Source organism: Ursus americanus, chromosome 14 (assembly GCF_024610735.1).
Source record: "Ursus americanus isolate L20-20 chromosome 14, mUrsAme1.1.p, whole genome shotgun sequence".
NCBI lineage: Eukaryota > Metazoa > Chordata > Mammalia > Carnivora > Ursidae > Ursus > Ursus americanus.
Window position 1 is genome coordinate 70,991,872 of NC_142140.1, and position 23,809 is coordinate 71,015,680.

The 23,809-nt window shown below is 62.4% G+C and overlaps 2 protein-coding genes across 7 annotated transcripts; one reads left to right on the forward strand and one right to left on the reverse strand.

The window, feature by feature from the left end:
- Positions 1 to 4,293: 4,293 nt before the first annotated feature.
- Positions 4,294 to 9,605, reverse strand: MIEF2 (mitochondrial elongation factor 2). 5 transcript variants are annotated; one of them, XM_045778261.2, is made up of 5 exons: positions 9,365 to 9,605; positions 7,248 to 7,398; positions 6,864 to 7,044; positions 5,245 to 6,339; positions 4,294 to 4,789 (listed from the first exon to the last, which is right to left on the reverse strand). In XM_045778261.2, exons 2-4 carry the CDS (start codon positions 7,389 to 7,391, stop codon positions 5,285 to 5,287), a joined length of 1,380 nt encoding a protein of 459 aa, XP_045634217.1. In that variant the 5' UTR covers positions 7,392 to 7,398; positions 9,365 to 9,605; the 3' UTR covers positions 4,294 to 4,789; positions 5,245 to 5,284. The 5 variants fall into 5 exon arrangements, with proteins under 5 accessions (XP_045634217.1, XP_087723813.1, XP_045634213.1 ...); XM_087867687.1 differs by having other exon boundaries at positions 5,281 to 6,339; positions 7,248 to 7,402; positions 9,365 to 9,505; XM_045778257.2 differs by having other exon boundaries at positions 7,248 to 7,402; positions 9,365 to 9,505.
- A 1,194-nt stretch (positions 9,606 to 10,799) lies between these two features.
- Positions 10,800 to 23,794, forward strand: FLII (FLII actin remodeling protein). 2 transcript variants are annotated; one of them, XM_045778237.2, is made up of 30 exons: positions 10,800 to 10,956; positions 12,651 to 12,761; positions 13,077 to 13,148; positions 14,330 to 14,410; positions 14,732 to 14,817; positions 14,932 to 15,093; positions 15,319 to 15,422; positions 15,771 to 15,946; positions 16,048 to 16,205; positions 16,848 to 16,932; positions 17,322 to 17,469; positions 17,658 to 17,794; positions 17,995 to 18,207; positions 18,464 to 18,643; positions 19,337 to 19,419; positions 19,544 to 19,618; positions 19,860 to 19,943; positions 20,043 to 20,214; positions 20,700 to 20,804; positions 20,901 to 21,092; positions 21,248 to 21,436; positions 21,547 to 21,686; positions 21,780 to 22,026; positions 22,184 to 22,338; positions 22,426 to 22,486; positions 22,571 to 22,699; positions 22,782 to 22,888; positions 22,982 to 23,087; positions 23,201 to 23,266; positions 23,350 to 23,794. In XM_045778237.2, exons 1-30 carry the CDS (start codon positions 10,894 to 10,896, stop codon positions 23,482 to 23,484), a joined length of 3,822 nt encoding a protein of 1,273 aa, XP_045634193.1. In that variant the 5' UTR covers positions 10,800 to 10,893; the 3' UTR covers positions 23,485 to 23,794. The 2 variants fall into 2 exon arrangements, with proteins under 2 accessions (XP_045634193.1, XP_045634194.1); XM_045778238.2 differs by having other exon boundaries at positions 17,661 to 17,794.
- Positions 23,795 to 23,809: the final 15 nt, after the last annotated feature.

The following is a 23,809-nucleotide window of genomic DNA, read 5'->3' on the forward strand; positions in this document are numbered from 1 at the left end:
CACCTGTTTTCGATTCTTTGGGGGTACATACCTGGGACTAGGTCTGGCTCTTACGGTCATCCTGTGTGAACGGTTTTCCCCAGCAGCTGCCCCGTTTCACGTTCCCACCAACAACGCGCAAGGCTTCTCTGCGTCCTCGCCAGTGCGTAGTTTCCTTTATTTATCTTTGTTTTGGCCATCCTGATGGGTGTCAGGTGCCCTCTCATTGTGGTTTTGACTCATTTTCCTAATGACCAGGGAAGCCGAGCGTCTTCGCGCGTGCTTATGGGCCACTTGTGTATCTTCAGAGAAACGTCTGTTCATGTCTTTCGCCCATTTTTCAGTTGGATTGTTTTGTTGTTGAGCTCTAGGAGTTCCTCATAGATTCCGGATTTTAGACGGATTTGTGGATTTTAATCTTTCCACAGGTGACTCCGTGTGTGCCAAGACCAAAAACTACCGGGGTGGATTGTACCAAGGTCAGACCTGGCTTGGGTCCTGCCCCTCCCTGGGCTTTCGCCTTAAACGCTGAGCCTGAGCCGCCCTGTTTGTAACAGGCTGGTCTTACTCGCCTGGAGGCCCTTTGGTGGAAAGTTACGGCCAGGCCTGATGGTGGTGAGAACTTCCAAGCAGAACCGGTGAGGGAATTTTCCAGGTCTCTTGATGGCCGGCTCAGGCTAGCAGCGTTCGGGCAATGAGAAATTGAACTTTCCCACCTAACGGTGACTGGAAGGGTTTGAACCCCTGTACTGACCTCCATCTGCAGCTCGTGCAGTGCAGGACTGAGGTGAAAACGACCCCAACTGACTGACACTAGGCCAGGTGGGTCACACACCACATTTCTCATCCAGCCTCCCCGCAAGGCAGTGCCTGTTGCCCGTCTGCTGGCAGAGACCGAGGCTCAGACGGGGACGTGCTTTCCCCTATAAGCGGCCAAGCTGGAATTGGGGTCCGTCGCCATGCTAACACCTTGAAGCTCTGGGAGAATCCATACCTTTCTCCAGGCTGAGGTGAGAGCACAATCGAATGCGCTCGAGAGTCAGGCCTTCCCACCAGCCTGAGGCCCAGCCACATGAACTGAGTTCTCAGGAAATCGGCAGCCATGCAGAAAGAGCCCAAAATGGCATCCCCGCAGCCATTCCCGTTGGTCTCTGGAATACACTCTGGGCTTCGTCCACTACAGCCTTATTTCCTTCGTGAAGTGAGTGCCACCGAATTGTAATGGTGCTGGGTTGTGTTTGAATATCTTTATTTTTCTGATTACAAAAGTGTGCTTCTGAACAATTCCAATGTGTGAGCCATAGGTGATGTACCAGATCGAAGGCCCTCGTTTTAGGGAGAACAGGACAGAGATGGAGCGGTGGCCTTGGACCTCGGGCTGCTGGGTGAGCCGCTCCAGCCCCCGCCCTGGCCCCTGGGCCCAGCGCCCTCCTGGGCCCCAACAGCCGCATAAATGGGTAGCTACCCAAAGCACCGTCTGAAGGGGAAGGGCCGTTCCCCACCGAAACTCAGGAAGTGCTCTCCTTGTCCACCTCGGATGCCAGCTCAGAGGCATTGCTCTCTCTTGGTAGGTTCTGGCCCCTGAGACAACCAGGTGGCTCCTCAGCTGACACCGAAGTGACAATTCCTCCCCCTTGCGCTCCAGGGAGGTGTGGCGAGCCGCACAGCTGGGTGGGAGAGTGCCTCGATTTCCATTGTCCACTCCAAGTCGTAAAGTCTGCGGGAAGGGGGTTAGGAGCCCGCAGCTGGGGCAGTGGGGCTGGGCTGGGGGTAGACAGGTACCTTCTGGAGCTCCCGCCTCCCAGACGCACCTGCTCGCCCCTTTCTTCCCACCCGGGGGCTCCGGGCTGGTTTTCTGCCCTGCTGACCAGAGTCCCTCCAGAATGCAGTTTGGCAGGCTCCTTCAGGGCCTGAACACTGAATACTTTCCACTCCCAAGAATGTCCTTTGCCATAGTTTGTGTGCACAGAGACTTTCTTCAGGGTGTGTTGGTTTAAGTACAGTTTCCCCCACTTATCCTTGGGGGATACGTCCCAAGACCCCCAGTGGATGCCAAAACCGCAGATGGTACCAAATCCTATACATGCTCTGTTTTACTGTGTCTTTTCCTATACCTACATATGAATGAGAAAGTTTGATTTCTAAATTAGGCGCAGTAAGAAATTCACAATAACTAATAATAGAACCGCAACAGTATGGTGTAATAAAACGTACGTGAACGTGGTCTCTCCCTGTCAAACTAACATATTGTACCGTACCCACGCTCTTCTTGTGGGGACGTGAGGCGGTACAATGCCTGCGGGATGACGTCAGGAGAATGACGTGGGCGTTGTGACCCAGCGTGAGGCTGCTACGGACACGAAACACGGGGAGGATCATCTGCTTCTGGTCCACAGTTGGCCACGCGGAACTGAACCCGCGGATAAGGGACACCGCGGATAACGGGGACGGCTGTCATAGCAAAGGTTGGAACAACCAGGCAGGCCAGCTCTAGGGAATGAACGGTACCCCCACTTGAGAGATTATCCTACAGCTAAGTGCTCCTGAAGAGAAGGGCCTACAAGTGGGTTTACGGAAAGGAAACGTTTTATATGTGGTAAGATTTATTCTAGAGTTAGGTTACGGTAGACGAGAGAGCGGTGATGTATTTTATATTAGTAAGTTTCTGTTTGCCACAGGGGGGTTGTCTTTTATCCGCACTGGCGATCCCTGTGTTCTGAGCAGGGGGCCTGTCTGCCCTACCACAGTCATCTGAACTTTGGGTCACCTGGTAAAGCTAAGCCAAGGACATGGATGGCCTGCCTCCGCCACCTCAGCCAGAGTCTTAGTATGGAGACATTTAGACCCTGGGCTGAGACCACAAGTGACTTGGAATTGTCCTCGCATTAAAGGGGTGAATGAAACTGCTAAGCCCCTACGCTGGGTGCTGAGTGGGCCAGCCCAGCACATGGCCCTGAAAAGCGTCCCAGCAAAATAGTGATTCGCTTCCAGTTCTCTGGCTGGAAACTGAAGTCCTAGCCATTAACCTGGGGTGGATGATGTGAGCACGAGCGCCTCCTTTCTCTCCCTTTCAGTTCATCCTGACTTTGTCTTACTGAAATGGTGGTGTGAGGACTTCAGAGCCACCTGAAGCCCGCGGCCTCCGCGGAGGGGACCACGTGTCGGGGTTTGGTCATCGAAGAAGAGGGGCTCTGGACCCAGCTGGCTTCCAGACTGCTCCCCCTGCCCGTGCCCAGCCAGCCCTTCACCAGGGGTCCCGAGGAGCACGGCCTCGGTCAGACACGGGCCTGGCACCGGGTGCCTCTTGCCGTGCTTGGGGTTTGTGACACTAGTCAGTGGGGGAGGCAGCAGGGGCCCACAGCCGGGTTCGGGGGCGGTTTCCTTTGTGCCTGGCCCTGGGCTAACACTACACACCAACACTTTCCATACAGCCGCCTGAGAAGTCAGTATGACGTAATCCCCCATTTTCCTGACAAGAATACCAAGGCCCCCCCGCCTCTGTCTGCCTCCAGGCCATTCCCTTGCCCACCGTCTGCCGCCATGACAGCTGCTCAAAGCTCCATCTGCACGAGTCCCCAAGCCAGGTGATCTGCATGCACCTGGGCTAAGCCCGTCCCCTGCCCTTTGACCCTCACCACAGCCTCTCTGTGGCACCACCCAGCCACCTGAGTGCCCCTGAGGAGCGCCCTCATGACCTCTCGAGGTGCACAGATGCAGCTCATGGGTCCCATGTGCTGGCCCTCAGATGAGAGGGACGTTGATCCTGCTCCCTGTCACCAACTCACCGCTCAAAGGGGTGGGGGCTGCCTCAGGAAATACGACCGCATGGGAATGGGAACAGCGGCTGTGGTGACACTCACGGCCCAGAGCCCCCCTGAGGCCCCACTTGTCATCTGTGGTGACAAAGGAAGTGAGCCCCAGCCATGGCTCCTGTGGGGACCCTGAGATGTTCTCGCTTCCCTATGGGGGGTGTGTCCCCCATTTGTTGGGCCATAAGGAGAGGCAAGGGAGGTAAGAGACATCACAGTTCTCTGAACACTGACATGCTGGCCGAGGGGCTTGGGGGCAGCCCTACCCACCACAAAAAGCACAGTGGGGGCTTGAGAGTTTGCACTTCGGGGGGAAGAAACCCCTCACTCGTTGGGTCCCGTCACTAAAGTGAAACATCACACCAAGAATCCGGTAATACTCTCTCCACACAACCTACTTTTCCAATGACACCCTGACTCCTCCAGGCGGATCCCAAGACCTGTGGCCCAGCTTCCAGAACTCCAGAGAGCTGTGTGTAAGAGCCCAGCACAAATCACACAGACATCTGAATGTTTCCTTTTATTCTACTCACATTCTTTGAGGCATAGCTTTGCTTTGGCAAGAAGGATACCAAAGCCAGGCAGGAGGGATGCCTGGGAGGTGAGGCGGAACCCCCTCCCCACCCGTGCCAGGCTTCAGGGAGAACTCAGGTGGCGGCGGGGCACAGTTCCTGGTGGCACTGTGGAGGCCAGACCTGCCCCGCCGGCTTCTCTGGGGCGGGGGAACGGGGCCCAGCAGCAGCTAATGGGGCGTCCTCCGCTCCAGGCAAGGCGGGCAGCACAGGGAACCTTGGCTTCCTGAAGAGCAAACAGCCCAGGTGGAGAGAAAGGGGCCTTCCCCTGAGGTATGAGATGGGCAGCACGTCCGACAGCTCCTGCCCCAGGCTAGAGGGGAGAGCTCCACAAGCCAGCTAGACACGCATGTGACGTCGGGAGACGACGCAGCCTTCAAATCCGCCCCAGAGCTGCAATCCGGGGTGGGCAGCAGGTGACTCTGGCCCCTGGGGGACGAAACAGACACACGGTGTTTACCACCCAGCCCTGGAAGCCTCGAGATGCCTGCAGCTGGCACCCGAGGAAAGCGCTAACTCACCCTCTCGACAGAAAAATGGAGCTGCCTGTATCCCCTGCCTAGGACAGCAGAAGCCGGGTTCTGTCAGTGCGTTCACTGCTGGTGACGATGGACCGAGCCCAGAGTCCTAGGGGCGGCCCAAGGGCTGACGGGGCATGTGTGCATGGCCGGCGCTCAGGGCTGTCCCCAGAGGCAGCCCAGCCGCGCTCAGGTGCCCCCCAGCCGAGCTCTCCGGGCTTGGGGGGGGCTCCCATGACTGCTGCCCACGTACATGCTAACCCCGTGGGCTTACAGAACGCACCCTCTTTTATTCTGGCTAAAGCAAGAGAAAAAGTGCTCTCCAAAGGCCTGGAGGGGAAGCGCCCCCCCCCCGCCCCCGCTCACCCGCATCAGAACGAGTGCCGGCCGCCCCGTCCCCACCCAGCTAGAGCAGCCACTCAGGGGCCTGCAGGCCGCTGTACAGTGCGAAGCCAAGGTCGTCGATCTCCTCCGCACGCAGGCCACCAAAGAGGTTCACGTCGGGGTTGAAGTGGCAGGGCAGGCTGGCCCGCTCCAGGCTGTCGATAAGCGCCTCCAGGGCCTGCAGGAAGCGCTCCCCCAGGGCCGCCTCGGCCCAGTCCGCCTCGGCCTCCCCCAGGTGCAGCACCACCTGGCTCAGGTGGCTCCGGTCCAGCCGCCCCAGGGCCGGGTGGCCGCGGCACACGCCGCACAGCAGCCGCAGCAGCCGCCGGCGGCTCCCGGTGTCGCGTTCGTCCAGGGCCCGCAGCCGGGCGGCCTCTGCCGGGTACCAGTCCTGCAGCCAGAGGTTCCCCGCCAGCCCCTCCAGGGGCCAGGCCAGGAGGAGGGGCTCTTCGACGGCAGCGCTGGGGACAGCCAGGAGCACGGCGACGGTGAGCTCCAGGCGCTCGTGCTGCACCTCGAGCAGCAGCTCCTCCGAGGCCACGCTGGGCCGGATCAGGCACCCGAGAAGGCCGCCGATGGCCGGCCAGTTGATGGAGGAGGCCAGGGCCTTGCGAAGCAGCTCCAGCAGCAAGCGCGCGGACAGGTAGCCGCCCACCAGGAAGCGGTCCCAGGGGCTGCTCCCGCGGGGCCAGAACTCCAGCTGAGTCCGGCGCACGGCCCAGCAGCGAGGGTCCCTGGCCACCGTGTCCAGCCCGGGCACCAGGCTCCACAGGCCCCCCTCGAGCGCCAGGGGAACCAGCAGACGCACGCGGTCGGCCGCCCCCGCCTGCAGCCCGTCGTAGAGCGGCCCGCTGGGCACCAGCGCCCCGAAGGGCAGTTCTGGGAACTTGTTCCGCAAGTAGGCCTGCAGCTCGAGGGCGATGTCACCGGCCAGCTGCTTGGCCAGAGCCACGTGCGCCGCTGGGATGGTCACGTGGTCCCGCTCGAACGCCAGCAGCTTCTCCTGGAACGTCAGGCACAGCGGTGCGGGGGAGCTGAGTGGAGGCGACATCTGGGGCCCGGCGTCTGCGGGCCCCGCTGCAGAACGAAGGGGTCAGAGAGCATGTGAGAAGACCGACCCCGTCCGGAGCCAAGAGAACTCCACCCAATTACTAGCTGCGTGACATCCTGGGCCTCGTCTTTCCCCAGCTGTAAAATGACCACCTAAGAGAGCGCTTAGCTCAAGGTCTCACATAGAGTGAGCACGAGATGACAAAGTCTCATTGGCCCAGATCCCCAACGCCCTAAAACAGTGTAGAGTGGGAAGATAGGTGCCGGGCCTCAGTTTCCCATCCTGGGCCCCTCACTGCCCTAACGCTGCTGCTGCGCTCTAGTACCACCCTCCAAGTCCATGTCTCGGTGGCAGGAGCCTTGGCACGAGCCAGGAGGTTAGGAGGGCAGAGAAACGGGCCACCGTTAAACATACCTGGAGGCCGCGGTCTCAGACGAGCAGGGACTTGCCTAGGTCACACGGCCAGTCAATAGCAGAGCCCGGGTTCCATCACCCAAATGGGACCAGCAGAGGGGGACCCACCCGGGTTGGGGGCGGGGGCGCCACTCACCTGGAGCAGCTGGCGAGGGGGCTGCGAGTGACACAGGCTGGCTGAGGGCAGCAGGTGGGGTCCGGGGCTGTTGACGTGGCGTGGCCTTGAGGAGGCTCAGTTCCTTCCAGCTCTCCTCCAGGCATGTGTTGTCCCCCTTGGCGTCATCCTCATCTCGAGGGCTGGTGGCCCTGTCGATGAGCTGCAGGCAGAATGACACGGATCAGAGCATCTGAGGCCTGGGGGCCATGCCAAAGCCGGGGGCAACGCCAAGCAGATTGCTGGGGTAGAGAAGCAGGTGCCCACCTTGGGCAGTTCCCCCCACCCCCAGGTGCCCCCCTGCTACAGGCCCAGCCCTGCTGTCCTCTGGGAGCCGCAGGTGTAAGCGGCTCAGCCTGGCCTTACCCGCTTCACAGCCAGGGTAGCAATGCCCAGCACGGCGGCCCCGCCCACGCCCAGCACCAGGCGGGCATTGGCCAGGAGGAAGTCCACAGTGCCGCCCAGGACCTCATCGCGCTGCTTCCCCCGTTTCTGGGAGAACTCTGCCATGGTCTGTCTGCCTGTAAGAGAGCCGGGGTGTAGAGACAGCTCTGGGGGGGGGGGGTGGCCAGGCTGGCAGTGGGACAGACCCCATCGTGCTGGGACTGCCATGAGTACAGCCCGTGAGGGGCATTCCTGGGAATTTCTCAGAAGGGGTTTCTTGGGAGGAGATGGGGAGCTGCCCAAGCGCCCTCTCCCCAACCTGCAAACAGCTGACCCACGCCCTAGAGAGGGGACCTCCTGTACAAAGGCCCCGAGACTTGTGTCAAGTCAGAAAGTGAGGCCCATCTTCTCCATCCCACCCTCAAGGACCCCTGACATCACCCAAGACCGTGAGGTGAGTCTTATCATCGGCACTGCCATTTTCAAGATCTGGACCCATGACTGCAAAGCGTCCAGACTCTGCCCACTCCCACAGTCCAGTCTCCTGGGGCCTGCAGCCAGCGTCTCGAGGCTGCTTTATCCTGCCTCCTAACCACAAGCAGGAGGAAACCAAGGTCTAGAGAACATACAACCTGGGGTCCCAGACAGCCTGCACTGGAGGGCCCCTCAGGCCTTTGAGGGAACTTCAGTGAAGCTCAGGGGGCCACAGTTCCATCCCCCCCCCATCTCAACAGGGTATCCCCCAGAGGGAGAGCAATCAAGTCAAAGGACAGGATGAGTGAGGTGGCCCAGGCCGCCCAGGGAGGCGCATGCCAGTCAAGGCTGAAGGCCTGGCTGTGGGGGCAGCAAGCAGAGTAACTCTAAAGACCCCAAACGGGGCGCCTGGCTGGCTCGGTCAGTGGAGCATCTGACTCTTGATCTCGGAGTTGAGTTCCAGCCCCAAGTTCAGTGTAGAGATTATTTAAAAACAAACAAATAAATAAGAACACCCCCCCCCAAAAACAGAGAACTGGCCCAGTGCCTCTGGACAGGGGCCTCTCTTGGCCCCTCAGGTTGGGGACAATGGCAGGGGCTGTGGGAGTAGAGGAGCAGCTGTCCTCAGAGGCTGGAAGCCCAAGCCGCAGAGAAGGGAAGATGAGGGCCCAAAGCTGTTTGTTCACCTGTAAAATGGCAGAGGCGTGGTGAAGAAGGGTTTACAAGTGGGGAGTCCAGAACTGTAAGGTTGGGTATGACTTGGGAAGTGGAGGCAGAGATCTTTCCCAGGCCCAGGCCACCAGGCTCCAGCCTCAGGTTCTGCACTCAGGCCCTGAGAGCTGAGGGGGGTGTGTGACCCAGGTGCGAACTCAGGGGACGAGTCAGACACCAGGCAGAACTGTCTGCGGTTGCTTGAGCAGATGACCGTGGGCTCAGACTAGCTCGGGCACCAAGGACTTGTGCCCTCTCAGCTCGGCCGTGGGTGCCCAGGGCTCGGTAGCCTGGTGAAGAGATGCCTAGAGCAGTTGAACCCTGAATCACTGCGGGAGTCAGCCCCAACCCCCGCCCCCAATTTGCCCAGACTAAAAATAGGACAAGAGGGCTCTGGGGCCTGAGCTGGTCAAAGGCTGGGGCGGGGGGGACCCACTAAGGCCCTGCAGCCACTTCAAGTTTCCTCATCGCTGATCAATACTGCCAGCTATCTCCAGCGGGACCAAGAATCCACTTGAAAACTGTAAAACTTTTTCAATACCTCCTGCCTAAACTGGACTCCGCCCAACCCCTGGCGGGGTCGCGCAGGCCCCAAACCGCCTTCCAACTCCGGGAAGAGCTGGAGGGCGCGGGTGGTTAAAAATAACCCGACTCGGCGCCCTGAAATGCCTCCCGTCCTTCCCCTCCTCCGCCACACCTGCTGCCCGGCGCCGGGGCTGAGCGGGCCGCGCGGCAACCCCTGGTGGGCCTGTGGGCCCGGTTCACGGGGAGGGCACCCAGGCCCCGAGCAATGCAGTGATGTGCCCAAGACGTGAAGGGGCAGGCTAGACACTCGAACTCCAGCCTGGGGCCCAAAGCCCTTCCCTCCTTCCCGGGCCTTGACCGCGGGTCCCGGCGGAGACCACGCCCCCGACCTGCGTCCGACGCACGCTCCGCGCCCGGGCCTGGGTGACCAGGGCCGCCCAGCCACACTCCGGCTGTACGTGCGTCGCGGCTTCAGCACAGCGACCGGAGGACACAGCGGGTGTGCTTGGGCGCCCGAGCCCAGACCCGCCTGAGAATGGAACTCGGAGGACCCGGGAACCGAACACCAAGGCCCCGGGGGTGGCCGCTGACCTCCGACACTCTCAGACAAGCTCCAATCGGAGCGCCCGAGGCCCCGCCCACGTTCCAAAATACTGAGCGGCTCAGCCAATGACGAGCGGGCCACGCTCTCTCGCAGACAAACACGGTCCCTCGGGGGCGGGACTCTCGGACGCACTCCAGATTTAAAGGCGCAGGGCTGTGTTCCGGACTAGATACAGGGCGGTGTGGGGGCGGTGACCCGGGTTCAGAATGAGCGGGTCCCTAGGGCCCGTTGTGAAGGCGTGTGTGCTTGCGTGTGAGGCAGCGGTGTAGAGAAAGCTGTCAGGGCTTATGCTGTTTCCGGGGCCCGGCAAACAGGTGGTACCTGGCACGAAGGCCTGCTTGCCTGACCCTTTAGGTCACCTCTCAGTGTGGCGTGGTGGCTTCGTTATTTTATTTGTTGGCTCGCCGGGCACACAGCGTGACTCAGGAGGCTACCCCTGCCATCTGCTCCGTGTGACCGTGTGCGGGCCACTTCTCCATTCTGGCCTCAGTTTTCTCTCCTGTGAAATGGGTATTACAAGGCTCCCTCCTCTCCTGCGAAGGATGGTTGTGCATGTAACCTGTGGTTCACTCGGCATTTATTTATTGGGGGACCTAATATGTGCCGGCTGGTGGGGGAGCAAGGAAATAAACAGAGACAAGGGTGGGTGTTGGTTTTACTCGGGAATAATAATAACATGCCACTTATTGAGCCCCTGCTGTATGTTGCGATCTACACCTGCATTTGTTCGTTTCTGGCGATGGCCTTAGGAAGCATTTCACAAATTTGGAAACTGAGGCCAGGAGCAGACCTAGGGTTTGCCCAGAGCCCTAGGACCCAAGGACCCAGGCATCCTGCTACCGTCGGTCGCCATGCAGGGCCCAGTGAGGGGATAGAGACTCCCGGGTCCGTGCGCCCCTGGCCTGGGTCCATAATCTCTGCAGAGGTCATGGCCAGTTTCAGCTGCTGCAGCAGCCCAGGGGACAGCGCCTGGACCTGGAAGGTCTGTGATACAGCCCTGCCATAGGCCGCTGGAACTTAGCCTGGAGCTTACGAAGGCTTCGGGAGCACAGGGGGAACCCGGACTTTTCGAGGCCCCTCCGGTCAGGGAACAGACGGGGAAACTGAGGCCCAGGGAGGCCCAAAGCGCCCAGCGGGCCCGGCGCTTCCCCGCGGCGCGCCGGTGCGCGGGCTGGCTAGGGGCGAGGCCGGGGCTCCGCCTGCCCGCCAGCCCGGGCGGGGGCGGGTTAAAGGGGCGGGGCCGGCGTTGGCCCAGCCCGCGGCTCGCCCCGCCGCCCCCCGCGCCCGGCCCGGCCCGGCAGCGAGAGCGGCGCCATGGAGGCCACCGGGGTGCTGCCGTTCGTGCGCGGCGTGGACCTCAGCGGCAACGACTTCAAGGTGAGCCGGCCGGGCGTGGGGCCGACCTCCCTCCGGGCCGTCTCTTCCGCTCGGGCCCGCGCCGGTCTCCGCTTCCTGTCCCGCCCGCCTCCCGGCCCTGCGCCGCCCGGGACCGCGGACGGCGCGGGGTGGGGCTCTCCCCGGCGCTCGCGACCCCGCCCGGAACGGACCCCGGGTGCCCCCGCTCAGGGCCCGCACGGGAAGACCCGGGCCGGCCAGGGCCGGGCGGACGCTGGGGCGCGGAGTCACGCCAGGGAGTGGGTTGAGCTGGGGGCCCCCACCCCGTGTCCCAGCCCGGGGGTCTGGGCCCCGCCCGGGCCGGAGAGTGGCCTGGGGGTCTGCGGGCTTCTGCTCCCGCCTCCCCGGCCCTCCGTCCCCGCCCCTCTGAGGTCACATGCCCAAGCCAGGCCCTGACTCATGGCCGGCTTTGCTACCGGGCTGCCGGGGGCGGGTCTGGAGCACACTCATCACTGCCCTGTCCCTGCCACCACCACCCCATCCTGTGTGGTCTTGGGCAAGTCACTTCCCCTCTCGGAGCCTGGGTTTTCTCATCCGGTGAAGGGCAATTAAGTAGCCCTCTTGGGGGCGTGGATTAGTTGGTGTGGAGACTCTCAGCAGGTGTGAGGCCTGGGGAGGGGATGGCGGGGACTGGTAGACTGAGGGACTGATAGCCTGGGGCCACAGGGAAGTGTGGTCCGGACTTCCAGCCCGTGGGTGAGTGAGACGGTTCTAGAGGATCAGGGATGAGGTGGGCAGTGCTGGTGACCAGAGGAGGCTGGGCAGGAGCGGAAGTGAGAGCTGGCCCAGCTCAGGGAGGGTCAGCCTGGGCGGCAGGGTGGGTAAGTGAGCGACTCAGGCCGGGGTGAGTGTAGTGTCAGCCTGGGTCTGCGCGGGTGGGGGGCCCAGGCTTTCCCTGGGGTTGGGTTGGGCCACTGCTGAGGAGGCAAGCAGGGCCTTCTTGGACTTACCCACGTGTGCACACACCACTTTCCTCTGCCCGCATCCCTGCCATCCTCACCTGGGGTCTCATTGACCTCTCCAGACGGGAGGAGCCTCAGTCACCAGCCAGGAATGTGGCTGTCAGGGGCCAGGGACACCAGCCAAGGGCCCTGAAGGCCCGTGCTGCCTCAGACTGCTTGTTGTAAGGGCTAGGGGTACTGCGTGGGCTTTCGGAGGTATTCACGGAGGCATGACCGAGGCTGTGCCGGGAACCTCGGGCCTCACACAGGGGGTTGGACCTTGCAGAGAACGGCTTGTATGCTGATGGCCAGGTGGGGGCATAGGCGGGGCCTTGGTGGAGGCTCAGGGGTACCCCCATCTCTGGCGGCCTAACGAGGGCCTGGAATGGCGGGCAAAGGCATTTGAGCCGAGCTAACCACACAGCGGGGCACTGGGGACAAGCCAGTTCCGTCCTGGCCTGCTCAGGGCTCAGAATACAACAAGAGATTTTAGGCCAACAGCCATCCTGATGATTCGTCTGTCCTCACGCTTTTGTCATGGGGGGCTTTTATTCACCCCGTTCCGTTGATGAAGTTGAGGCACAGAGTGGCGAGGTGACCTGTCCCGGTTGCACAGCTGCTGAGAGGTGACTCTGTTGCTTTCCAAAGGCTCCCATGGGCATGGGGGCCACCGAGGGTGGTATAGCGGGGGCGCCCCTCGCCCAGACCAGTCTCACCATGACCCCCTCACCACAGGGCGGCTACTTCCCTGAGAATGTCAAGGCCATGACCAGTCTGCGGTGGCTGAAGCTGAACCGCACTGGCCTCTGCTACCTGCCAGAGGAGTTGGGCGCCCTGCAGAAGCTGGTAAGGGGCTTTGGGCAGTCAGGGAGGGTCCCTGTGGATGGGGCTGGGCCAGGTGGGCAGAGCCGGCCAGAAGGGAGATGACCTAGAGGAAGACGCTGACAGCCATGACCAGAGCCGGCAGGGAGGGAGTGAGCACCCTGTCCCAGGAGGTGTGCAAGAAAAGACTGGGCTGGGTGAGGGAAGGAGGCTGCAAGAGGTGGCCTGGGCCTGTGTGTCTGAGGGTCCCCTGGATGGTGCAGGGTTTTGGTGGCGGATGGGGTCTCTGTAGGCGCCCTACCCACACTGCTGAGCCTCTGCCCCCCTGTCCTGGCCCAGGAGCACTTGTCCGTGAGCCACAACAACCTGACCACGCTTCACGGGGAGCTGTCCAGCCTGCCGTCACTGAGGGTGAGTGCTGCCACAGGCCATCAAGCTCAGGGGTGGGGGCTGGAGACCAGCCAGCGGCCTGAGGGTAGGGCCAGACCCCAGGCTGGACCAGCACCGTTGCCCATCCCAGGTCAGACTCAGACGCCTGTTCCTAAAGATGAAGAGATACGATAATGCCCTGCGGTCAGTAATGCATGAGGGAGAAAGGTAAAAACCCAAACTCCCACTCATTTTTAGACAACAAGTACCATTAAGAACGGTTGGTACAAGCCAAGCACTGTTCCAACTCTTCCTCTTGGGTTTTTCCATATAATCCTGACCCTCACCAAGTTCACGGATGAAGACACTTGGCCAGAGAGCCAGGTCACTTGCCCAAGGTCACTTGCCCAAGGCTGAGGTCACATGGCCAGGCAGTAGAAGAACTGGGGTAGAGTGGGGTTTGGCCCAGAAGAAGGGTGATCAGGGTGGTCTTGTCGCCCCTGTGCTCTCCACGGAACCTCTGACATCCCAGAACTTCAGGCCCCCATCTAGACCCTTCAGGCCTCAGGGAGGGTTGTTCCCTCAGGCCAGACGTTAAGAGCAGAGCCTCTGGACCTGGACGACCTGAGTTCAGATCTGGGCCCTGCCGCTCTCTGGCTGCATGACCCTGGACGAGTTCCTTCCACGTTCCCAGGAGGGTTCACCGGGTGACAGCTACGAAGCCACGGTGTGGCCCTGCACAGATGCCAGGGCTGAAGGAAAGGTGGCAGCAGCCCCATTGCTGCTTGCAGTCGTGGCGCCATCCTGTGGCCTGTCCTCTCTCCCGCTCAGACCTTCTGCAGTTTCAGCCCTGGGAGGATAGAAAACAGACTTGCTGTCCAGTCTGCATTCTGAGTTTGCTCTGGTCCAGCCCTCTCCCTCTGTCCTAGAAACTCTGTCTCAGAACTACCCCCTTATCTTGGAATTGGGAAGCTCTTCCTCGGGTACCCTGAGGACCCCGTGCTGGGCTCTGGGGCACATGTGAGCTGGGCTTTGAGGTGTGAATAGGAGCTCATCAGGAGGCCAGGAAGAGCTTGCCAGGTGGAGGGACTGTGGGCAAAGGCCAGGCTGGGACAGCACTTGGGCCTCTGGTGGGCTTCCCGAGGCTCTGTCCTTCCCTGATCTCTCTGCTGCGTCCTGGGGGTGTAAGCTGGAAATCATGGACTCTTGTGGTTTCTCTCCAGGCCATCGTGGCTCGAGCCAACAAACTGAAGAATTCCGGAGTCCCTGATGACATCTTCAAGCTGGACGACCTCTCAGTTCTGGTCAGTGATTCCCTACCTACCTGGCCTCTGTGCTGACCCCCCAGTCAGTCCTCATCTGTTAGAGTGGTCCCTGCAGCCACTGGTAAACCCTTTTACAGATGGAGAAACTGAGGCACAGAGTGCCTTGCCTGAGCTCACTCACGGCGTCAGAGCCCTAACCTAGGCACCCTTTCTGTTAGGGTCCCAGCTATCTCCCTTTGGTTCTGAAACCCCCTCATCCACTCCTTCCTCAGTGCTACCCCCATCCCCAAGGCCGGCAGAGGCCCAGCAGGGTGGTACTGCCCCTGAGACCCCTGCCCTGACCGCCCCGCTTCTGCCCAGGACTTGAGCTACAACCAGCTGACGGAATGTCCACGGGAGCTGGAGAACGCCAAGAACATGCTGGTGCTGAACCTCAGCCACAACAGGTTCCTGTCGGGCGGGGCAGGGGGTGGGATTGCAGCACGGTGGGTGCTCTGGGCCCGGGAGCTGTGCGCCTGGCGCTGACGGCCCCCTGCCTGCCTCACCCCACCCTCCCGCAGCATCGACACCATCCCCAACCAGCTATTCATCAACCTCACCGACCTCCTGTACCTGGACCTCAGTGAGAACCGTCTGGAGAGCTTGCCCCCACAGATGCGCCGCCTGGTACACCTGCAGACACTCGTGCTCAATGGGAACCCGCTGCTGCACGCACAGCTCCGGTGGGTGCCTCCGTACACCACACCCCTCCAGAGCCCACCCGGGCCACCTGGCCCCGGGCCCACCACACCCCCACCCCTCCCGAGAGGGCTGGGCCCCTCAGGCCCCACCCTTCCAAAGCATCGGGCCCTTCCTCAGTCCGGTGTTCTGTGTCCCCCACACCCCAGCCGCCCCTGACCTGGGCTTCTCAGCCCCTCTCAGCCCCATGCTCTCGGCTGTCCCTGCAGGCAGCTCCCTGCTCTGACGGCCCTGCAGACCCTGCACCTGAGGAACACGCAGCGCACGCAGAGCAACCTCCCCACCAGCCTGGAGGGCCTGAGCAACCTCGCAGGTGGGCAGCCCCTGGGTGCTCTCCATGGGCTCTGGCCCCTTCGGGTCCCTGGCTTCCTTATGGAGGACGGGATTGACTCTGCTCTCCTGGCCACCTCCTGGAGGGAAAAGGATCTAGTTACATCACAGTTCTTTCTTTCTTTCATTACTGTGATGACTAGTGGTAACTCCAAGGTATGAGCACTGGCTTGATGCCTAGACCCACTGGTGTGAGGAGGGTTTTCCAAACGGAGAAACTTGCTTAAGACCACAAAGCCTGGAGGCGGTGGAGCTGGGGCTCTCATGAGGGCTCCTGCCCCTGGAGCTGGCTGTGGGGGCCCCCACTGATGCACCACCCCCCGCACCCCAGATGTGGACCTGTCCTGCAACGACCTGACGCGGGTGCCCGAGTGCCTGTACACCCTCCCCAGCCTGCGCCGCCTCAACCTCAGCAGCAACCAGATCACGGAGCTGTCCCTGTGCATCGACCAGTGGGTGCACGTGGAGACCTTGAACCTGTCCCGCAACCAGCTCACCTCGCTGCCCGTACGTGCAGGCCCGGGCTGGGAGAGGGAAGGCTGCTGAGCTGCCCTGGCTCCTGCCCCTGACTCCCGCCCCCGCCCGCCATGCCCGTGTCTCCCCTCCAGTCCGCCATTTGCAAGCTCGCCAAGCTGAAGAAGTTGTACGTGAACTCCAACAAGCTGGATTTCGACGGGCTGCCCTCGGGCATCGGCAAGCTGACCAGCCTGGAGGAGTTCATGGCCGCCAGCAACAACCTGGAGCTGATCCCTGAGAGCCTGTGCAGGTGCTGGGGCGCGTGGGGGCGGGAGGCCTTATGGCACAGAAGACCCCCGCATCGTAGCCAGAGCCCACCCTGTGCCCTCTGCACAGCGTGCAGGATGGACGGGTTGATTCGGCTTTGCGGAGAAAGCCCACACAGTCCTGTGCCAGCGCTTCCCAGTATGGGTGCCCCTCGGCACAGTGACGGAGGACACGCACGGGGATGAGGCCGGAGGGGTTCCCCTGCCATGTGGGTTTGGGACACGGCACCATCTGCATCCCTCTGGAGGCCACAGTGTCTACCTGCGTGGCCTTCTCAGGACTTGGAGAGAAGAGAGGGCCCCTCGGTGGCTTCCAAGCCAGTGTGAGGACAGAATACGTGTTTTAGTGTCCTGGGGTTCATATCCAGGGGCCTTTATTTCTGCAGAAGGCCTCTCTGAGAAATGCTGTTCCGTAGAGGTCACTGTACGTCCCTCCCAGTCACTTAGCTGTGAGGAGACTCGTGTTCCAGCTGCTTCTGCCTCTCCTGCCGTTCCTGGCCTCTTTAAACCCGCTGCTGTCTTAACTAGCTGGGCTACCCGGCTGCCCATCTCCAAGACCCGAGGCTTCCCTGCCTCCCCCACACCTCGTCTGTCACGTCCCTGAGGCCGCGGCTCCGTCCTCACAGGTGCACGAAGCTGAGGAAACTCGTCCTGAACAAGAACCGCCTGGTGACCCTCCCGGAGGCCATCCACTTCCTGACGGAGATCGAGGTCCGGGCAGTCCAGGGCCGGCGCGGAGGGGGAGGAGGGGCCCGGTGGGGAGGCCGGAGGTGACGACAGCCCCTCAGGAAAGACCGGACGAGGCAGGGTCACTGGAGTCGGGGGGACCCGGCAGAGGGCCCTGGAGGGGTGCCAGTGCCACGGAAGGGAGAGGGCGAACCATACCCCTGTGTCCATACCATGCTTGACAGCATCCTCTAAGCCCCACGACCAGCCCGCAGGGTCCCATTTCACAGATGGGAAGAGCGGAGCCCCGAGGGGCAGCTGCAGAGCTGGGGTGCGAGCCCAGGCCCCTGGTGGCCAGGAGCAAGAAAGCCGGGACAGTGTGACTGGGAGGTAGATTCAGGCTCAGCGCCACCTCTGCTCCTCCCCCGAGGCAGGTCCTGGACGTGCGGGAGAACCCCAGCCTGGTCATGCCTCCCAAGCCCGCGGACCGCGCGGCCGAGTGGTACAACATCGACTTCTCGCTGCAGAACCAGCTGCGGCTGGCAGGTGCCTCGCCCGCCACAGTGGCTGCGGCAGCAGCTGGTAAGCAGAGCAAGTCTGGCCGGGACGCTGAGGGGGTGCTTCTCTGGGCCTCAACTTACCCATCTATACATTGGGGGGGCACACACGGCTTCTGGATCCTGGTGCATTAGGTTGGCCCCTGGTTGACTGGATGCCTGAGGGGGCAAGCCCAGCCAGGGTCCAGCTGTGTACTCCTCCCCCCCCCCAAGCAGGAAGCGGGCCCAAGGACCCCCTGGCTCGCAAGATGCGGCTCCGGAGGCGCAAGGACTCGGCCCAGGATGACCAGGCTAAGCAGGTGCTGAAGGGCATGTCGGATGTGGCCCAGGAGAAGAACAAAAAGCAGGAGGTAAGCCAGGCCAGGGGCTGGGGCAGGAGTGAGTGTCCCTGGGCTCTGCTTAAGACAGACTGTGTGACCCAGGCCAAGAGGGAGAGTGGGTGCTGGGTAGCGAGAACAGCCCGTGCAAAGGCCCTGAGGTGGGTAGCAAATAAAGAGGTCAGACTGAGTGGCTGCGTAGAGGCAAGCCACGCCTTTGACTGTGACCCCAGGAGAGTACTGACACCCGAGCCCCTGGGGGCAAGGCACGGCGCTGGGACCAGGGCCTGGAGAAGCCACGCCTTGACTACTCTGAGTTCTTCACGGAGGACGTGGGCCAGCTACCTGGTCTGACCATCTGGCAGATCGAGAACTTCGTGCCCGTGCTGGTGGAGGAAGCCTTCCACGGCAAGTTCTACGAGGCTGACTGCTACATCGTGCTCAAGGTGAGGGTCGGGCATGTTGCTGGGGGCCACGGGACCCCCAGGAACCTTAGGTGGCTCAGAATCCCCACCCCGCAGTTTTGTTTGTTGAGGGAAGGTGAGAGGGGGAGGACTTCGCAAAGGGGGCCAGATGGCGGTGGTCCAGGCTGAAGTGCATCAGGGCGTCCCACCCTGGGGCGGCTCGACTGGCCTCTGCAGAGTGAGCTGGGAAGCCGGAATGCCCCGGCAAGGCCTGACACGACCTGTCCCCCGCCCCCAGACCTTTCTGGATGACAGTGGCTCTCTGAACTGGGAGATCTACTACTGGATCGGCGGGGAGGCCACGCTGGACAAGAAGGCTTGCTCTGCCATCCACGCCGTGAACCTGCGTAACTACCTGGGTGCCGAGTGCCGCACCGTGCGGGAGGAGATGGGCGACGAGAGCGAGGAGTTCCTGCAGGTGCCAGCCCGCTGGAGGGGAGGGCCTGGGGCGGGGCGGGGCGGTGGGTGGGGCTGGGTGGGACCTGGTGGGCGTGATCAGGGACTGGGCGTGGTTGGCGGGCGGGGCGAAAGCCTCTGGCTCGCATTGCTGAGACCAAAGGTGGGGGGGGTTGAGACCTCAGATAGACAGTAGGGTCAGGAGAGCTACATAAGGCCAAAGGTGGGGAGCCTGGGCCAGGGGAGCGAAGAGACAGCTGGGGAGCTGGGACCAATAGCACCTAGGGGGTGGTGCTGCCGGCTGGGACCAAGGAGGCGGGGCCTAGGGCCGGACCCTGAGCCCGACAGCGCGCTGGGAGCAAGCTGTGCTGTCCTCTCGGCCAGCTGGTTATGTGTAGACACCCATCCCCACAAGATTTTCCCCTGATTCACCCCTTGCCCTCTTACATAAAGCTGCTTGGCCCCGTGCCCGGATACCGCGTTCTCAGCATGCTGTGTATACCTGAGCCTGAACAGGAGCAAACGCATACACTCTTCTGTCCTAACGCTCTAATACGTGTCTGTTTAGACACAGGTCTTATTCTTTCCTTTTTTCGTACCTTCATCACGGGTGGGTGGCACCTGATGCGACTGTACACGGCCCTGTCCTGGCAGGTGGGGTCTGGTGGGGACGGGGATGGCTCAGGGATGAAGGCCCACGCCCTCACCCACACAGGTGTTTGACAATGACATCTCGTACATCGAGGGTGGAACAGCCAGTGGCTTCTACACTGTGGAGGACACGCACTATGTGACCAGGTGAGGGTGTGTGGGGGTGGCTGGCGCTGACCTGAGCTCAGCTGGGAAGGATTGGGGGACAGGGTGTTAGGGCCGAATGGGCCCCTTTGCGCCCCCCCCCAGTCAGTCTTGCTCTGGCCCCCAGGATGTACCGCGTGTATGGGAAAAAGAACATCAAGCTGGAGCCTGTGCCTCTCAAGGGGGCCTCTCTGGACCCAAGGTAGGCCCCCCTGCCTCCAGGAGGGGAGTGCTTGAACTCACATCTCCTCCCCACGAGTTGGGAGCAGTTTTGGGTTCTAGAAAAAAACGCCTCCCAGCAACCCTTTTAACCCCTGTCTCATTGAACTCAGCAGGACCAGCAAGGGGGCTAAACCCTATCACGGGGTTTGGGGGCAGGGTCAAGGGCATGAGGGCAATCGCTACCCGTGTCCATCACTGCCCTTCCGGCCCCTCCTATTCAGGTTTGTTTTCCTGCTGGATCAAGGGCTGGACATTTATGTGTGGCGAGGGACCCAGGCCACACTGAGTAGCACTACCAAGGCCAGGTATGAGGACGTGGTGGGGTATTTTCTGCAAAGACAGATTGTCATCTAAGGGGCATGGGACTCACGAAGGGCTTTGCATACACCCCCCCCCCCCCCAAGGCTCTTTGCGGAGAAAATTAACAAGAATGAGCGGAAAGGGAAGGCAGAGATCACACTGCTGATGCAAGGTCAGGAGCCCCCAGAGTTCTGGGAGGCGCTAGGCGGGGAGCCCTCTGAGATCAAGAAGCACGTGCCCGATGACTTCTGGCCACCTCAGCCCAAGCTGTATAAGGTGAGCTGTGGTGTGCGGGGCAGCGCTGCCCTGACTTGGTCAGCAGGGCACCACTGTGGTGCCCGTGGTCTTCATGTGGACTTTGGTGGGGAGACGGTGCCACCTTCTGGACAGGAAATAGCCAGCGCAGAGGTCCAGAGGCTGGCTCTGAGTGAGGCGTGAGAAGGGGTGTCAGAGTGTGTATTTCCAGGAAGGTGGGGCTGGAGAGGGAGGCTGCAACGTGCCTGGGTGCCAGGCCTGAGACCCTGGCCTTAATTCTGTAGGTGACGGGAAGCCCCTAGGGGTGGACAGTTAAAGAAGAGGGCAGTTAAAGAATTAGGAATGACAGTAAGGACTTGGAGAGGGCAGGCAAACATCGGCAGAGGGAGGTCCAAAGAGGAGCAGGCAGTGGCCCTGAGCGCCCGCAGCAAAGCAGGGGGCTGCTGGGAGGGGGGCTCCAGTGCCCCAGACCCCGCCCGTGCCACGCCCACCCTTCCTGCCGCCAGGTGGGCCTGGGCCTGGGCTATCTGGAGCTGCCGCAGATCAACTACAAGCTCTCCGTGGAACATAAGACCCGTCCCAAGGTGGAGCTGCTGCCCAGGATGCGGCTGGTGAGGCCCACGGAGGGAGGAGGGCGCGGGGGCTGGGAGCCCTCGCTGGCGGCCCGGCATCGGCATCGGTGTTGACCTCCGGCCTTTGCCCTGCAGCTGCAGAGCCTCCTGGACACGCGCTGCGTATACATCCTGGACTGTTGGTCAGACGTGTTCATCTGGCTGGGCCGCAAGTCCCCGCGCCTGGTGCGCGCCGCCGCCCTCAAGCTGGGCCAGGAGCTGTGCGGGATGTTGCACAGGCCGCGCCACGCCGCGGTCAGCCGCAGCCTGGAGGGCACCGAGGCGCAGGTGCGGAGTGCGGGCACAGGCCCCGCCCCGGCCCCTCCCCTCCACCCTGTCAGGCCCCGCCCCCGCATCGAGGCCCCTCCCTTGTTTTAGGCCCCGCCCCCAAGCCTCGGCCGACCAGACCGTCACTCCAGCTCGTGTTTTCTCCCTCTCGGCAGGTGTTCAAGGCCAAGTTCAAGAACTGGGACGACGTGTTGACAGTGGACTACACGCGCAACGCGGAGGCTGTGCTGCAGGGCCCGGGGCTCGCCGGGAAGGTGAAACGCGACGCGGAGAAGAAAGATCAGATGAAGGCTGACCTCACCGCGCTGTTCCTGCCGCGGCAGCCGCCCATGGCTCTGGCGGAGGTGGGGGCCGGGCCCGGGGCGGGGCGGGGCGGACTCGGCCGGGACCCTGCCGAAGTGGGAGGGGCCTCCGTGCGGGTCCCTGCCCTGTGACTAGCGGCCGTCGCCTGCAGGCCGAGCAGCTGATGGAGGAGTGGAACGAGGACCTGGACGGCATGGAGGGCTTTGTGCTGGAGGGCAAGAAGTTCGCGAGGCTGCCGGAGGAGGAGTTCGGCCACTTCTACACGCAGGACTGCTACGTCTTCCTCTGCAGGTGCCGCCGCGGCGCGCCTCGGTCGCCCGGCCCCTCCCCTGAGGCTGGGGGGTTCGAGCCCCCGCTCACCGCCCTCTGAACCCCCCCCCACAGGTACTGGGTGCCCGTGGAGTACGAGGAGGAGGAGGAGAAGAAGGAAGAGAAGGAAGAGGAGAAAGCGGGAGCGGAGGGCAAGGAAGGCGAGGAGGCCGCGGCTGAGGCAGAGGAGAAGCAGCCCGAGGAGGACTTCCAGTGCATCGTGTACTTCTGGCAGGGCCGGGAAGCCTCCAACATGGGCTGGCTCACCTTCACCTTCAGCCTGCAGAAGAAGTTCGAAAGCCTCTTCCCTGGCAAGCTGGAGGTGTGCCTGCCGTGCCCCCGCCCCCACCCCCACCCCCTCTCCAGGCCACGCCCCCTGCGCCAGGCCACTCCCCTGTCGCCTCGAGAGGGACAGACGACGGGGGGCGTGGCCGGGGGGGTTGTCCAGGGAGCTGCCCCTAACGCTTCCGTACCCCCAGGTGGTGCGCATGACACAGCAGCAGGAGAACCCCAAGTTCCTGTCCCATTTCAAGAGAAAGTTTATCATCCATCGGGGCAAGAGGAAGGCGGCTCAGGGTGCCCAGCAACCCAGCCTCTACCAGATTCGCACCAATGGCAGCGCCCTCTGCACCCGGTGCCTGGCTGGGGGGAGGGAGCGTGCGGTGGGCAGGCGGGGGCAGTGGCCAGCAGGGACCCCTTGCTGACACCTCCCACCCCCCAGGTGCATCCAGATCAACACTGACTCCAGCCTCCTCAACTCCGAGTTCTGCTTCATCCTCAAGGTGGGGGGGGGGGGTGGCGGGACTGTGGTGCAGGGTGATGGGCTGTGGGCTGGCCCAGACAGGAACCCCCTGCATACTCCTCAGGTTCCCTTTGAGAGCGAGGACAACCAGGGCATCGTGTACGCGTGGGTGGGCCGGGCGTCGGACCCAGACGAGGCCAAGCTCGCGGAAGATATCCTCAACACCATGTTTGACGCCTCCTACAGCAAGCAGGTGACGAGGGCAGGTGGCGGGCGGATGGCCTGGCGTGCGGGAGCAGCCCGGGGCCCTGGCCCAGACAGATGCTTTCCCACAGGTCATCAACGAAGGCGAGGAGCCCGAGAACTTCTTTTGGGTGGGGATCGGGGCCCAGAAGCCTTACGATGATGACGCCGAGTACATGAAACACACCAGGCTTTTCCGGTGAGCCCGGGGCCCAGACCCCTCCCCGGCTTCCCCCCGGGCCTGGCCTGGGCTCGCCACCCTCACAGCCTCTTCCCGCCCCTCGGCCTCCAGGTGCTCCAATGAGAAGGGCTACTTCGCAGTGACGGAGAAGTGTTCGGACTTCTGCCAGGATGACCTGGCAGACGACGACATCATGCTGCTGGACAATGGCCAGGAGGTACGGCCCCTCCCCCACCCGCTGACCCGGCCGCCCAGGGAGCCCGCGCACCACTAGCTGGGAAGCTGAGGCCCCCGAAGCCCCTGAGACCCCCTGCCCTGCTGTCCCCACAGGTCTACATGTGGGTGGGGACCCAGACGAGCCAGGTGGAGATCAAACTGAGTCTGAAGGCCTGCCAGGTGAGCCGCGTGGGGGGAGGGCCGAGGCCGGGCCCGGGGTCCGCGAGGACGGCCCGCAGCTCACGCCCCATCCCGTCGGCCAGGTGTATATCCAGCACATGCGATCCAAAGAGCACGAGAGGCCGCGCCGCCTGCGCCTGGTCCGCAAGGGCAACGAGCAGCACGCCTTCACCCGCTGCTTCCATGCCTGGAGCGCCTTCCGCAAGGCTCTGGCCTAGGGCGGCCGTCCTACCCACTGCGCCCCCGTCGCAGCCCCGAGCTCGGGGCGAGAGGGTCCTTGTCCATCCACTGCCGCCAGCAGAGGCTGTGCTCAGGTGGCAGCCCCTGCTCCGGCCACCCCCCCAGTGCCACAGTCCCCAGCAGCACAGCCCAAGCAGCACCCAGGGGAGCCCTCGAGCCAGGCCCTCAGGGCTCTGAGCGGCTGGAGTCCCTGCATGGGAGCTCCTGCGTGACGCCCCCCCACCAGAGAGAGAGCAGCGTGGTTGCCTTTTAAGAGATATTAAATGCTTTTATTTTCAATATTAAAAATCAGTATTTTTAATA

What these genes read in the sequence shown, in the direction of transcription:
- FLII (XM_045778237.2), top strand. Translation starts at nt 10,894, where the DNA reads ATGGAGGCCACCGGGGTGCTGCCGTTCGTGCGCGGCGTGGACCTCAGC. An exon ending in AGTGGCTGCGGCAGCAGCTG is followed by an intron (nt 17,470 to 17,657) that starts GTAAGCAGAGCA and finishes CCCCCCCCCAAG; the next exon opens with CAGGAAGCGGGCCCAAGGAC. An exon ending in TGCTACGTCTTCCTCTGCAG is followed by an intron (nt 21,687 to 21,779) that starts GTGCCGCCGCGG and finishes CCCCCCCCACAG; the next exon opens with GTACTGGGTGCCCGTGGAGT.
- MIEF2 (XM_045778261.2), bottom strand. Translation starts at nt 7,391, where the DNA reads ATGGCAGAGTTCTCCCAGAAACGGGGGAAGCAGCGCGATGAGGTCCTG. An exon ending in CTACCCTGGCTGTGAAGCGG is followed by an intron (nt 7,045 to 7,247) that starts GTAAGGCCAGGC and finishes TTCTGCCTGCAG; the next exon opens with CTCATCGACAGGGCCACCAG. An exon ending in CCCCTCGCCAGCTGCTCCAG is followed by an intron (nt 6,340 to 6,863) that starts GTGAGTGGCGCC and finishes TTCGTTCTGCAG; the next exon opens with CGGGGCCCGCAGACGCCGGG.